Raw genomic sequence first — 15,136 nt, forward strand, 5'->3', positions numbered from 1 at the left:
TTAGGCCTCCTAAGGGATTCCTACAATGAGGTTAGGTTTAGGAGAGGTTGAGGTTAGGGATTCCTACAATGAGGTTATGTTTAGGAGAGGTTGAGGTTAGGGATTCCTACAATGAGGTTAGGTGTTGGAGAGGTTGAGGTTAGGGATTCCTACAATGAGGTTAGGTTTAGGAGAGGTTGAGAACTCCTACAATGAGGTTAGGGTTAGGTTTAGGGTAGGTTGAGGTTAGGGTTCCCTACAAGGAAGTTACGTTTAGGAGAGGTTGAGGTTAGCGATTCCTACAGTGAGGTTAGGTTTAGGGTAGGTTGTGATTGAGGTTAGGCCTCCTAAGGGATTCCTGTAATGAGGTTAGGTCTCCTCCTCGGTTGAGGGTAGGCAAGTGGTAAGTGATCCAGAAGTTGGGTTAGGTGAGCTTGGTTCTCAATTTCAAAGTGCAGGTCCAGTGAGGTTTTGGTCGAAGCCGCCTAGGTTCCGATGCTTCGGGGCTGCATACTTACCGCCTGACCGGAATGGATGATTTGTTATCACCGTTAGTTCACATCGTCAATGTACGACTACGAACAGTGCTTGTTTTTGCCACTGACAGGCTCAGATTGTTATTTAAATTGTCAGAAAACATATGAAAGGCATCCCTCACAGAGATAGACCTTTTTGTTAAAGAGTAGGATCCTTTTTGTTTAACCAGAAACAGCCCTGTAACCGCTATCACCAAACCCACCAGACTTCATTTAAAACAACAGTAATTTTATCACCATAAATTACACTTTCTTCAAGGTTGAAAGAGACAAAATAAAACTCCCAAAAACCACCTTGGTTTGTTTTTCCACTGTTCCATAAACCACCAACTCAACTTTGGTTGAAATAAATCCTTAATTCGCCCAGTTACATGAGAAAATATGCTGACTCTATATGCGTTAAAATTACGGTGTATTTAAATGGAGTCTGGTTGAATTGGCAGTTTCAATTTAGGGGTTGTTTCTGGCTAAACAAAAAGGATCTTACTCTTCAACAAAGAGGTCCGTATCTGTGAGGAATGCCTTTCATACATTTTCAGACACTTAGAGTAACAATCTGAGCCTGTCAGTGGCAAAAACAAGCACTGTTAGTAGACGTACATTGACAATGTGAACATACCCCAAGTGGTTACACTGCAGCCTGTTTCGTGGCTGCTCGCTGCAGCAGTCTCCCTCAATATTGGACCATTTGATAAACTGTCATTCCCATTAATCACTTAGAAACAAAAACATGGGAAATAGGATCCAGGTTGGAAAATCTTGAACTTACCTTTGAGCCAAAACATGATTTTCCAAGTGGTTTTTGTGCCTACACCCAACCATACGTTAACCAAGGCGTGATAACAACATAAAATTGAGACATAAAGAAACAAACTTTCAACATATATACAAATGTAACATATTGGTGGTTTGCAGAAACATACAACATTTACTCTGGCGATTGGTTTGTGAGTCGACTTTGCTGAAAATGGCTTTATTCAACTGAATTCATGTTTTGGGGGAAATGGATTTGGCATGCTGGTGGCTGTCTTCCTGAATAACTTATTGCCCAGACTTTGAAACAGAACCCTGAGGATCATTTCACAAAAGGCTTATAGTGCTGCAAACATCATTTCAGAGCAAAAGAGAGTAGCAGACCAGGTGAAGCTGATTAAAATGACATAGCCTGAGGCACCTGTCAAAGTTAGGGCAGTCTTGACAATACTTGTGGCCCCATCACTTGAACACTTCTCACAATTTTAGAGATGACTATAATGACAGAAAATACAAAATCCCTATTATTTGAGTCTACTTCTATTACTGGAATGTGACTGATGTAAAGCTGGTTCATCTTTGTGACAGCAGGGATGTGCTAATTGGAATTTTTTAGAAAATGTCATTGTTATATTCAAGAATACATGTGGGGCATAATTTTGATGTAAGTGACATTTACTGCCAGGTGTTCTGATTTGAGTGACATTACAGTATGAAAAGTAGTGCTGCAGCCATTCACACTGTGACATGCCGTCTGTGTAACATACGGGTATCAGTCTGCCAAGTAAAAATGGTCACTTCATCTCAGGTGAAATCTTCCCTGACACGTGAAACCACATTTGCCTGCCTGCGTGATAGATGGTCCTTAATGAGACTAATGATTGCAGCCAATTTGAAGCAGAAGAGTGACTTCAACCTGCCCGATCAGGTCCATTACACGGCCATTCATAAAGTTCAAATGAGTCTTTATGGCTTTTAATGTTGATCCAACTAAATTTATGGAATATGTTTATCTGCTGCGGTTAAAGTTGTTTGGATTTTGTGGGCTAATAGTGCACAATGACACGTCCTGTCGAATGAATCTTGATTTAATGCAACATGTAATGGAGTGTAAAGCAAAAATAAACTGAGCTGAAGAACATTTGCAGAGCAGAAAGTGAGACCTCTTTTCGTTGGCTGCACAAAGTGGTGTAAGCAAAAACATTCATTAAATATCTTCTGATTATTAAAGCAATCTATGAGCTTCAGGGAGTTTTGTGGCATCTAGCGGTGAGGATTACGAATTGCAACCAGCTGAGCCGTCTCCTGGTTACAATTCCTTCAGTGTTCATTGTCTTTACCAGGAGCCAAATAATCCACAGAGGTCTCTACCTCTCCAAAACAACCAGTAAAATCACTGAATAAAGCTCTTTCACTTTATAAATCAGTGTTTCTCCAACGCTGTTTGGCATGTCACAGATGGCCCCGTCACCCAGCACCTGTTATTGTGAGCTCACCTATTTTCTTTGATAACTTAATGTGTGTTCACCTTATTTCTGATCCAGACGTTTTTACCGTGAGCTGAATTATGTGCAGAGGTCTCCTCCTCTCAAAAACAAATGGAGGGTGATTAAAACCAGTAATAAAGCAGTTTCATGTTACAAATCAGTGTTTCGCTGACACTGTTTGGCATGTCAGAGAGAGGCTGCTTGTCTGGCACCTGCTAATATATGCTCTCTTGTTTATCTGATAACTTAAGATCCAGATGTTCAGGGGGGTTGAACAGGGAGCTGAGTTATCTGCAGAGGTCTCTTTCTGTGAAAAATAAACATACCCAATGGTTTAATCCATCAAAAACACTAATAAAGCAGTTTCACATTTAAAAAATCAGTGTTTTTACAACACTGCTCATCACAGAGGGGCTGCTAGCTATGTTTGTGGGGGCCAAAACCGCGACTGGCCCTTTCTTGAGCCAGTGTTTGGTTTGTCTGGCAGGCTCCATGGAAGGGGACCTGTTCTCTATGTAGATACAAATGGCTCATATTAAGGTAACAAAAACACAATCCTTATTTTCAGGTTATTATAAACAAAAAAAAACATACTCATTATATTATTTTCCATTTCTGCCAAAAAATCACCCTAAATCAGGGGTAGGCAACCAAAGATGAGCTGCATGTGGCTCTTTAGCTCCTCTCCAGTGGCCCCCTGTGGGTTTGACAGAAAATTATATGGAAACAAATTACCATTGTTTTTTAACATTTTGATTTCCATTTGTCATTGTAGGCCTAAAGTGAGTCTTACATTCTTAAGCTGTAAAAATACATAGCCTATACACTTTTTTAACATTTCATCAGTTTAAATGTGCGTCATACTTCTGGTCTGGCGCCCTCTCCTCTAACATCACTAGTGATTGACACAGTAGTCTAGAGTTTTCCTCACTAGAGTAGCTGTGGATTCCAAATCCAAAAAGAGAAAAGTCTCAGGGGAAGATAGAGAAACGTTTAGTGCATGGACAAATTTATTTGCTTTCAGCAGCAGCACTGCAAAGTTAAAGTACCAAATAATCAAAATAGCCAGCTGCACAGCACAGTAGCCAGCTTGAGCTAAAGCATGGGCTGTGTTGCCGTTTTTATGAGGCTCAAATATGTTTTGCAGCTTCAGACAAGTTTTTTTCTATTGTGGCCAAAGATAACTCTTAACACTGTCCCGCCATTGACGAGATTTTCCGTCATTTATGACACAATGCTTCCTTGTCCTTGACGAGATATTCGGGCAATCCGTGCTTTCACTGCTGTAAGATAGGGGGCACTACACATCTTGTGACATAGAACAGCACTGCCTTGTCCAAAAACAAACAAAGAAGAAGATCCGCTGGAAACCAGAAGATGTTGCAGCTTGTAAACTGCACAAAAATGCCGGGACCGATGGAAAAGTTTGCGGTTGCGCAAGCCGTGGAGATGTTGATAGACTCCTATTCCGACAATTTCTTTTTTGATCAACAATTTGAATCTGATTTGGACGAAGAAGCAAATTATGAAACAAAATATAAAAAATAAAATAAAAATGTTTTCTTGTGTTAAAAAACAGCATGTCTCTTCTTTAGTGTCGTGTATATACTGTTCACATATTCATAGAACAAGTGATTCTGTGGGTCTTGAATGATTACTGAATATGATCAAAAATGCTGGCGGTGGCTGGCAACTTAAGGCGCATTCACACCAGGATAGTCCGGGGGACTGCCCGAAAAATTTCACACCTCCATTTGGTTTGGTTCACTTCCACACTGCACTTTTTAAAGCGGACCAAACCATCTGGATAACATCACGCAGTTACACCAGCTGCTCGTTTGGGGGCGGTATTGCCAGAAACGACCACTGACCAGGAAGAAAAAAAGCATGAGGAAGAATACCTGGCTCATCCATTGGTCATGACCCTAAAACGGAAATCCATTGTCACCACAAGCAACTGCCATATATAGTCCTCTGACCATATATCAATAAGCTCCTGCACCTCCTCACTACTCCACGTCCACATCTGCCCCGGTACATTTTCCAACTTCATTCATTCATTCATCTTCTAACCGCTTCATCCTCTTGAGGGTCGCGGGGGGGCTGGAGCCTATCCCAGCTACATCGGGCGAGAGGCAGGGTACACCCTGGACAGGTCGCCAGACTATCACAGGGCTGACACATAGAGACAAACAACCATTCACGCTCACATTCACACCTACGGACAATTTAGAGTCACCAATTAACCTGCATGTCTTTGGACTGTGGGAGGAAGCCGGAGTGCCCGGAGAGAACCCACGCTGACACGGGGAGAACATGCAAACTCCACACAGAAGGGCTCCCACGCCCGGGATCGAACCGGCAACCCTCTTGCTGTGAGGCGAGAGTGCTAACCACCACACCATTTTCTAACTTTTTTTATTTATTTTTTATTTTTTACCTCTGCTTCTCCCAGTTCGCGCTGTTGGCTTTGTTTTTTCTACCCAAAATGCCACTTCCTCTCTTTGGTTTACTGGATAGTCCGTTTGCATTTCCCACTGTAAGCGAACCGCACCAGGGTTCACTTGCAAGTGAACCGAGACCAACAGTTTTCAAGCGGACCAGCGATGGCTCGTTTCGCACCATAGTTCAAATGAGCGTTCACACCAACCACTCCAAAAGAACCAAACTATCCATGGAAGTGGACCAGGTTTTGTGTAAAGTGGACCAAATAGTGCCAGTGTGAATGCGTCCTTTAAAACAGCACTCTGGCGGGAGAGTGAGTAAAGGTTGCTGACCCCTGCCCTTAATCCTTAACACTGGACCTTTAATGCAGCATATTGGAGTGTAAAGCGAAAACAAACTGAGCTGAAGAACATTTGCACAACACAAAGTTAGACCTCTTTGCTTTGGCTGCACAAAATGAGACGAGAAAATATTTTCTCATTATTAAATATCTGATTGTTTGCTAAAGTAGGAATGGTTTTCCTGCTGCTTCATGTTTGTCTCCCTGTAATATAGGATATATAGTACACAGAGCATAAGGATCTTTAAACCCCGTTTTTTACAAGGGAAAAAAAAAATCCAACAGAAGTAAATCGGCTTAATGGCCAGAATTAGAGTGGTCTGAATCCAGGGTAGGATTAAGGAAAATTGTGTGAAATAAAAGAGCGAGTGATCAGGAATGACTGTGCGTCTGTCTGAAGGGCGGGAGGAGAGAAGGAGAGGAAGGGAGGGAGGGAGAGGAGAGAGGAGGAGAGAGAGGTGACTGAGGAACACATTTTCATCCAAACCTCTCCGTTTTTTCCAGAGCCTATCTGTGCTCCGCGGCTCAGCGCAGCTCCCCATTGTTTAAACTGGGAGGACAAAATAAAACCACTCCGCTTGTTCTTATAATCGCAGCCTGTGAGTCATTTTTTTGGGGGGTATCTGATGCTCGATTCTCGCCGCTCTGAATGCTGTATTCATTGTCAACTTCTGCCGATTTCTCCACTTAGACTTGAGCTGCATCATGAATAGTTTGGGGGCACCTTTCAATCGCATACCTCTGGAATGGTGGGGATTACACAGCCGACACCCGGAGAGCATGTAAACGCAAATGGAGTTTGGGATTTATTGCAAAATAAGGGAAAGATGACCGTCTTCTCGTTGTGCTTGCTCTTGTGCGCGGATCTACTGGATTTAGCCGTCGGTAAGTCTGACCCTGTCATATCCATTTCCACACAGTCGGAACCTCTCACAGCATCCGTGCGTGGGGGGCTCCGACAATAACCCCCCCTCCACGAAACTGTCAATGAGTTGAGTGATTTTTGGTGTGTGACAGTAAAAGTGGCCATTAACAGGACAGCCGGTTGGAGGCGATCGGTGCCACGCTTGCCTCATGCCAACTTTCCCCCCTCCGTGCCAATCAAGTCGTGGAGGGAGCGAAATGAATGAATAATGGTGGGATTCAGTCCGTGGGGCTGCACAGTGCGTGGTGTCGGTGTGCTCAAAGGGAATGCAAGAAGAGGGTTAGCAGGAGGCCTCGTTATGTATTAAGTCTTAATTCATCTGCATTGACTATCACGACCAGCATGCATGACAGCATCTACTTCTGAGCACCGCACAACTAAAGCACGCCGAAGCGCACTCCTCGGCGTTGTGGCCATCGTGGCTTGTGCACATCAGACACAGCCCGGGCTCAACAGATATCAAAGTTGTTGCCTTGCAAAACATTCAAGTGTGTCCTTATTTAAAAATAAAATGATGCAGATGCCTGTTCTCTGTGCTCCGCGCAGCGGTGGCATCAGTGTCGCGTGTTTTCTCTCCATCTCCATCTCCATGCTGCGTTGACGCGTTTAGAGGTTGGAGGATGAAAACACAACTGTGATCTTTCCCCGTGAATTGGATTAGAAATAATATATGTCGCCTGTATCCTAAAGAATTACTCGGCTTGTCTTCTACATGATTGTATTTTCTATTTTGGGAGGCTGATTAAAATGGGGATGTTACACTGCAATTTTTTTTAAGGGACGCCAGTGTTTTTTCCAAATGTTTGCAACAGATAAGAGCCTGGTGCCTTAACTAAGCATGTTTTCTTACTGTTGACATATTGCGTTTCCTCTCATATGGTCCCCGTGGCATTTTGCAGAGGCACTTTGTTTTCTACATGGTGTCATACATCAGAGCATGCCTTACAAGACTGCACTGCAAGCACTTGATTCCCCTCGCCGAGGAATATAGAAAGAGTATGTAAGGGCTCCTTTTCATTCTGCTGGAGTTATAGGCTCACGCTCGGTGCACTGGTGCTAACACTGTGCTTTTTGAAGGACTTCAGAGGGAGAGTTCACTCCTGGCTACAACATCAGAGCAACACGCCTTACAAACTAACCTGTTAACCTGCCGCTGTTAGCCGAGGATTTTGTTGTTTTGAAGTGTTTTTGACCTTCGCTGACCCATATAGGAAATCATTATGCCAGCTGGGCTTAACATAATGTTAAGTGATAAAATGCCTGCGGGTCTGCCCTGCTCAGATGATGCTGAGCTTTACACGCAGGCCCTGTGTAAAGTATTTAAGGCTTCCTCAATAATGCAATCATGCAGGTTTGAAATGTTCACAATAGCTTAGATTACTTTGGTGTGATTACGTTGCACACTTGAGCGGCTGTAGGATTTTGCCATGCAGGAGTTCACATTGATTGCCATGTAAACAAACAGGGAAAGGTTGAATTTAAGCGATCAATCGGCGGGATTTGAGTTGCTGTGACTTTCGGTCAGACTGTGTGGGTTCTGTTGGCTTTTGTTGTCACTACTGTTTTAGCAAAATAGATTTATTCTCTGCATACTCTTGGATTCCACCTTTGTTGTCTGCTTTATCCCCCGAGCGTTATTCTTTATATTAACTGTCTGCTGTCTTCTGGATATCGCTTTGGATTTATACCTGTATTCAATTTCTGTGTGTTTGTTTTAACAAGATCAAGGTTCCTCTATTTCAGAGTGTCTTAAGATAGATTTTGGTCCCCAAAGAGAGGCCCTGTGGTCAGTGATTCCACTCTCATCTGTTGTAAAATGTCTACATTTATAATCCCCCCCCCCCAACAGTTTGTTTCATGTCAGCACAATATTTTAAGACACGATGCTTACTGTATCTCATTTTAAAAAGAAACTCTTTTATCCTCTCAGTTAGTGTACAGCATTACTGTCTGCCAGATGTGCTCTTCCTTTAGAAACTTGGGCTCAGCTCACTTGCAGCTGTGCCTACAAGCTAGCCTCGGCTAGTGGAATTCAGTAGCTGAGGTTTGTTTGGCTGTAAAGCATGTCACAGAGTCACTGTTTCAGGAGCAGGCTACATATTGAGTGGCAGTGTGGGCTCAGTATTTCTCCTGGAGCTTTTACACAATTTATGCATGCTGATTTATACATCAGCTCAGAGTCATGTATTTCCCCTGACATGCGATGTAAAAGAAAAACAAATCTAAAATCTTTAGTGTAAGTTGGTGTTCTGTATGACATAAATGGATGGCGAGGATTTGTACCTGCGTCTTCTCTAAATCACTGGAATATTTTATATCCATGTTGACAGCATGTCTTCAGCCTCCAGTGCACATGCTTGGCCAAGTCTGATTGACTTTTGCAACATCAGGGCAGACACACAATTATGAGAATCGATATCACCAGAGAGCTTACTCTGTAGGTCAAACATTCATAGATATAAGATCCAATCCGAGAGAGTTGAGCAGCATTAGCCTCTGGCTTGACAAGGGTTTGAAAAACTTTTTGGGAAATAGGCTTAATTGCTTTATTGCTCAGAGTTAAATGATTCAATTGACACCACTCTCATATCTGCCTGTTAAATATGAGGCCAAAGCAAGCAGACACTTACGCTGGGTGCACAACCTATTTTTCCTGTTTTAACAGAGCGTGTCCCCAACACATTCCCCACCCCCAGAACAATGCCACGAGGTTCCGTTGTTGACGGACCTGGCCAGATGCAGACGGCTAGCTAGCGTGCTGTCGGCGAGAGCTGTTAGCGAAGTCATCTAGCAGAAGAGCTAGCAATATCATCCTGCGAAAATCTCTCATGTTGACTGTCACTGTACCAACTGAACTGAGACGAGCTGAACAGTGTACTATTGAAAGAGCTGATATAGAAATGAATGCAAAATTGAAAAATATAGAGTAATTATCAACTGCATAGAAATCAACCTATGGTCAACAATCACTTTTAACAGTGGAAAAAAAAACTTATGCTTATTTTTCTTTTGCATAAATAAATGAGATATTGTTTGTTTACAACTGTGATTGCAATTTATTTCCTACTTCGGGCACCGTTATGCTCCATTTCTCCCATCTTGTCAGCGCCCCAGTAGGAAAACTCCAACACCTCTAGGTCCGACGGTCAACGGAACCGCTGCCGTGCTGCGCGCTAGTCCGTTACTATCCATCATTTTCACCTCCACTGGAATGAATGACTTCCGGTCAGCATCAATGCGTCAAGTTGTGCACCTAGCTTTAGCTAGTAGCGGGAAACAGCTCGCCTCTAATAGTGACAAAGTCTGACTATCAGCACCTCTGAAGCTGATTTCTGGCAAAACCATAGTGTAAAAGTTTTAATGGGGTGATGTGACAGACCATTGTAGGCTGGGGACAACTTCTGAAGTTGTTTCTCGTTGCCTGGCAACCTCACGTCCAGCTCCTAGCCAAGAAATAGTCTGACACATAACTCCCCATAAAATGACAGCTGGTCTTTTTTTAAAACTCTTGCACAGATTAAACAAATAGATATAGCATGTTAATTAGTCAGTTTTTTGTTTTTTTGCCACCTTCAGATAGAGTTCCCAATCTTTATGCCAAGCTAGATAAATGTCTGCAGGCTGTAGCCTGATAGTTGAAGGGCAGAAAAGCAAATGAGCACATTTCCCAACAGTTAGACCTATTGGTTTAAATTCGGAACGCACAACCAGGTCAAAGCAAGAGTGGAAGTGTCTTGAACTTGCTGTAGTGTGTCACATGAGATGTCACATTGGGGAGAGCAGGGCACAACCTGACACATTTTAGTTTGGGCTCAATGTTGATAAAACTGTTTGAGATTCATTATTTTTTATTGTATTCTAACAACATAAACATCTCTGCTACAAATGAACAGTTGTTTTTTTTCTAGAACTTACCTTTCTTCTACAGTTGCATCAGGAAGTGATGGAAGTGAAATGTTACAGCGGAGCCCACGGGTGAGATCAATGGTAACAGGCAGGGGGTTAGCTGTAAATGGATGTACACTTGTATAGTGCCTTTCTTGTCCTCTGACCACTCAAAGCGATTTTTACACTAGTCACCCATTCACACGCACTGGTGGCTGAGGCTACTGTACAAGGTGCCACCTTCTACACGGCTTTAACACACTCACACGCCATTAGAACATCCACCGGGAGCAATAAGGGGTTCAGTATCTTGCTCAAGCATACTTCGACATGCAGACTGGAGGAGCAAGGGATTGAACTGCTGATTTTCCGATTAGTGGACGACCGGCTGTACCTCCTGAGCCACAGCCACCCCAGTTGTTGTAACATGTGCTGGAAAAGTCTGTTTAACACAATTAATTCAATACAATTCCATCTGTATACTGTAGGTCTCCATCTACATCGTTGATAGTCAATGGTTGGACAAATACATGGACAAAGACTGGGTAACCTAGATCCACATGTCAAAATGTTAGTATTGAATGTATGAATGTATAAATACAAAGTATATCTTGTTTAATTCAGGACATTAGTTCAAACTGAACATAAGTTTGAAGTGCAAAAATAGAGAACATGCGCTATAGGTTGCTGAGCTGGGACATCGCATTACAGCTGACCCCACTGTGTGGAAATTTAATCAAGCCAAGCTAACACCTGTTGGGAGTTGGTTACAGAGTTCAAAACGGTGCTTTGTTGTAGGTCAGTGGTTCCCAACTGGTCCAGATTTCTCCTTAGTCTTTAGTTCAAGGTCCACACAGTTCAGTATATTCAGAGTCTTGCGTTTGGCCATGTGGTCGAGCTGTTCCACAGCAGGAAGCAGCACTTGCGGTCCACTCAAAAAAGACCCACGAGCCACCAGTTGGGAACCACTGTTTTAGGCAACAAGAGTGTTATTAAGATGATATATGGTTGGATTCGGTGACTTGCGTAGATGGCTCAGTAATCGGAAAGGAAGTATGACAAAGAAATATACTGAAGTCTGCCGAAAACACTCTTTGTTACTGAACTCCACTGAAACACGTCTAATCTCTGTGGAATTCCGTGGGTCACTGTTTGGCGGTATTGTGGTCAACTGTCCGGAAGTATGAAAAGGTCGACCCTGTGTAACCACTTACAAAGTCTGTGTTACAATTTACCCCACATTTGGAGGTTCCCCACGCTCCCGTAGGATGAAAGCTGTACATTTTTGTTTGCAGTGGTTCAATGCGGCCTTGTAGCTCCGGGTGTTTTCACAGATATCTGCAGTGATTAAAATGAAACAATAAGACACTGAGGTACGATTGATATAACAACATAAACATAACCTAGTAAACGTATCAACCCAGTGTGGATGTGGCTTCACAGCTTTACAGTAAATTACAGAGACAAGTCACTGCTTGATAAGCAGTCAGCCGGAAATACTGTATGTACAAGGAAGACAGGGTATGGTTGATAGACTTTTTGTCTCAGCACCTATAACTCACTGAATTTTTGTGTTTGAGTTCTCAAATTTGGTACCTTCAATGTCTACAACAAATGGCGATGCTTCCAACTTCTCCATGTGTGTCACAGACTGCATTCAAAAAACTAATAACACACAAAATAACCAACTCCCACTGAGGTCTAACTCACTAACCCGTACCTGCCAGATGCTCAGTACCTCACGTGATGTGAGTCCAAAACACAACTGCCTCAGTCAAGTAGTCAAGACATTGACACTTTGTGACTGCAGTCATAGCCCACACAGCAGCCGTGCTGTTGATTCCCTTTCTCTGAGGTTTTGTAATCTCTTGCAGTATCTGCTTGATGTCACATGGTAGAAAGAGTATTTTTTGGGGGGAGAGATCTTACTGTCTTTCCCTGCCTCACCTCATCTGATGCAGATTTTAGTGTGTATGCAAGCACAGCCCTATCAGTGTTTCCTCAACAACTCTGCTGGCATGCTGAAAGAAGAAGATAGATAAAGTGTGTTTTCATTTTCATTGGTGTTACAGTTTTTTAAAAGGTGCTGTAGCAGCACAGTGGTTTGAAATAAGCAAAGATGAAATGCCTCATATTGTACCCAAGGTACTAATCTAATACAAGTTACATAATTCTAATTCCAACAGTATTAGTGCTAATTGAAATGTAGACTTGATCCAATTTCTTTTATACCTGAAAATAGTTTAGCTGTAAAATCTGCCCACTTCTACACACACATATGAAATTTCACATGCAAGGCCAGGAAGGACATGAAATGTCTGACATGACTCATAGGTCATCCCTTCTCAGTGAAAGTGGCAACATTCTCACTCCGACCTCGTCACAAAGGTACCCTGGGTGCGCTGGTTGTTGACGTTCTGGGACGCCGTGTCAAGTTCTGTGTGTTACATCATAGTTTGTTTTCAAAAAGCATTTACATACAGTCTCTTTCAACATTAGTGCACTATGTTGGTCAACACCCCGAATTGATGTTTTTTTTTCCTTCAACAACTAAAACATGGTTAGGATTAGGCAACAAAAACATGTGGTTAGGTTTAGGGGAAAAAACGCATGTGGTTAGGGTTAGGCAAGAAAAGCACATGGTCAGGTTTAGGCAGCAAACGCACATGGTTGGGTTTAGGCAACAAAAGCATGTAGTTTGGTGTTGGCAACAAAAACACGTGGTTGGGTTTAGGCAACAAAAACCTGTGGTCAGGTTTAAGCAACAAAAGCCTGTGGTTAGGTTTAGGCAACAAAAGCCTGTGGTTAGGTTTAGGCAACAAAAACACATGGTTGGGTTTAGGCAACAAAAACCTGTGGTCAGGTTTAGGCAACAAAAACCTGTGGTCAGGTTTAAGCAACAAAAGCCTGTGGTTAGGTTTAGGCAACAAAAACCTGTGGTCAGGTTTAGGCAACAAAAACCTGTGGTCAGGTTTAAGCAACAAAAGTCTGTGGTTAGGTTTAGGCAACAAAAACACATGGTTGGGTTTAGGCAACAAAAACGCATGATCAGGTGTAGGTGACAAAAACAAGTAGTTAGGTTTAGGCACATAAGCACATGGTCAGGTTTAGGCAACAAATACACATGGTTGGGTTTAGGCAACAAAAACCTGTGGTTGGGTTTAGGCAACAAAAACACATGGTCCGGTTTAGGCAACAAAAATTCATGGTTGGGTTTAGGCAACAAAATACATGGTCAGGTTTAGCCAACAAAAACAAGTAGGTAGGTTTAGGCAACAAACGCACTTTGGTTGGGTTTAGGCAACAAAAACCTGTGGTTGGGTTTAGGCAACAAAAACCTGTTGTTGAGTTTAGGCAACAAAAACTCATGGTTGGGTTTAGGCGACAAAATACATGGTTGAGTTTTGGCAACAAAAACAAGTAGTTGGGTTTAGGCAACAAAAGCATGTGGTTAGGTTTAGGCAACAAACGCACATGGTTGGGTTTAGGCAACAAAAACCCATGGTCAGGTTTAGGCAACAAATGCACATGGTTGGGTTTAGTCAACAAAAACACGTGGTTGGTTTAGGCAACAAAAACATGTGGTTGGGTTCAGGAAAAAAGAAGAGGGTTTGGCTTTATAATCTTATGGGATGTGAACACTGCTCTCCCGGGTGAAAGTCTGTGTTTGTTGGACCCATTCACCGCCCCTCCAGCTCACCCTAATTGGACTTTCATCGCCTTAACTTTTGTTCTTGTCCTGATGCATTTCCACTGGGTGGCGACCGGCCATGTGTCATGCCGATGTTAGAGGATGGCTTTCTTTTGTGCGTCTGATGATGCAAGTCACTGCCCAAGCGCTGGATTTCAACAACTTTGGAGTGAGACCGGGTTGAAATTGGCACTATTACAACTATCCTGTGGTTACAACCAAACCCGGTCTCCCCTAAATTTAAATTCATATGTCACTAAATTTAACACCTGTCACACTGCTGAACAATGCTTGATGCCTTGATACTGACACATACCAAAAACTGTGTGAGGCAGATGATCTATTGGTCCAGCCTCATTTAGACTAACTAATCAAAATTGCTGCTCTGAGATCACTCACTGCCTTTCAAGAGGTGGTTTATAGTTCACAGTTAAGTTTTGATTTATGACTTCTTGTTGGGGGAGATATTAATATACCCAACATCCAAGAATTTAATTGGGATGAAATTGTGTTATTCTTCTGGGTTTCTGTTAGAGACGGGCTGCTTTTCTCTACAGTCCCATTTGTGATTTTGGCGGATATGAGGAGTGTGTGGTTTTTTTGTGTGTGTGTTAGATGTTTTATGCCCTTCTGACTTCACCTCCACCACCACTCTCCTGAAAAAAAAGAAAAGAAAGATCCTTTTTAATAAGTTGGCACAAGGTGGTTTCACTGTCTGTATTACAGCACCATTTAGGGAAGAACAGTCTTGCTTCACAGGGTTTCAGAGATTCCTCTAAGAGATTAAGAACTACAGATAGGAGTGTTCAGAACTGAATTGAAATTATATCAAATTGCAGCTTTTTGACGCCTTCTTTTTTCTGGCAAGAGCAGTTGGCTTTCTACTCATATTCATCCCCTGGCCTAGACCATTTTCTCAGATCAGTCTTACCTAATAGAAATCAAAGTATCTCTAATGCTGTATCTCATTTCCTTTTTTAGAGCAATCTGTGGATGAAGTGTCTTACGCAGTAATACTAGATATGTCCTTCTGCATAATTCCTACTGAGGATAATGCTTTTCTTGAAAGCCTCATGAATAATATCCCTCCTTGTT

The 15,136-nt window shown here is 42.5% G+C and overlaps 1 protein-coding gene across 3 annotated transcripts in view; it reads left to right on the forward strand.

Moving 5' to 3' along the window:
- The first annotated feature begins 5,999 nt into the window (after nt 1-5,999).
- The window catches only part of igsf21a (immunoglobin superfamily, member 21a), a 358,404-nt gene continuing 349,267 nt past the window's right edge, over nt 6,000-15,136 (forward strand). For 2 of the 3 annotated variants that reach the window (XM_049590866.1, XM_049590881.1), the window contains exon 1: nt 6,000-6,425. In XM_049590866.1, coding sequence (XP_049446823.1) covers nt 6,287-6,425 — 139 coding nt within the window. In that variant the 5' untranslated portion in view covers nt 6,000-6,286. The remainder of the gene's footprint in view (nt 6,426-15,136) is intronic. The other variant, XM_049590875.1, reaches the window with a different exon arrangement.

The sequence above is a fragment of the Epinephelus fuscoguttatus genome, linkage group LG1, assembly GCF_011397635.1.
Source record: "Epinephelus fuscoguttatus linkage group LG1, E.fuscoguttatus.final_Chr_v1".
Classification (NCBI taxonomy): Eukaryota; Metazoa; Chordata; class Actinopteri; order Perciformes; family Serranidae; genus Epinephelus; species Epinephelus fuscoguttatus.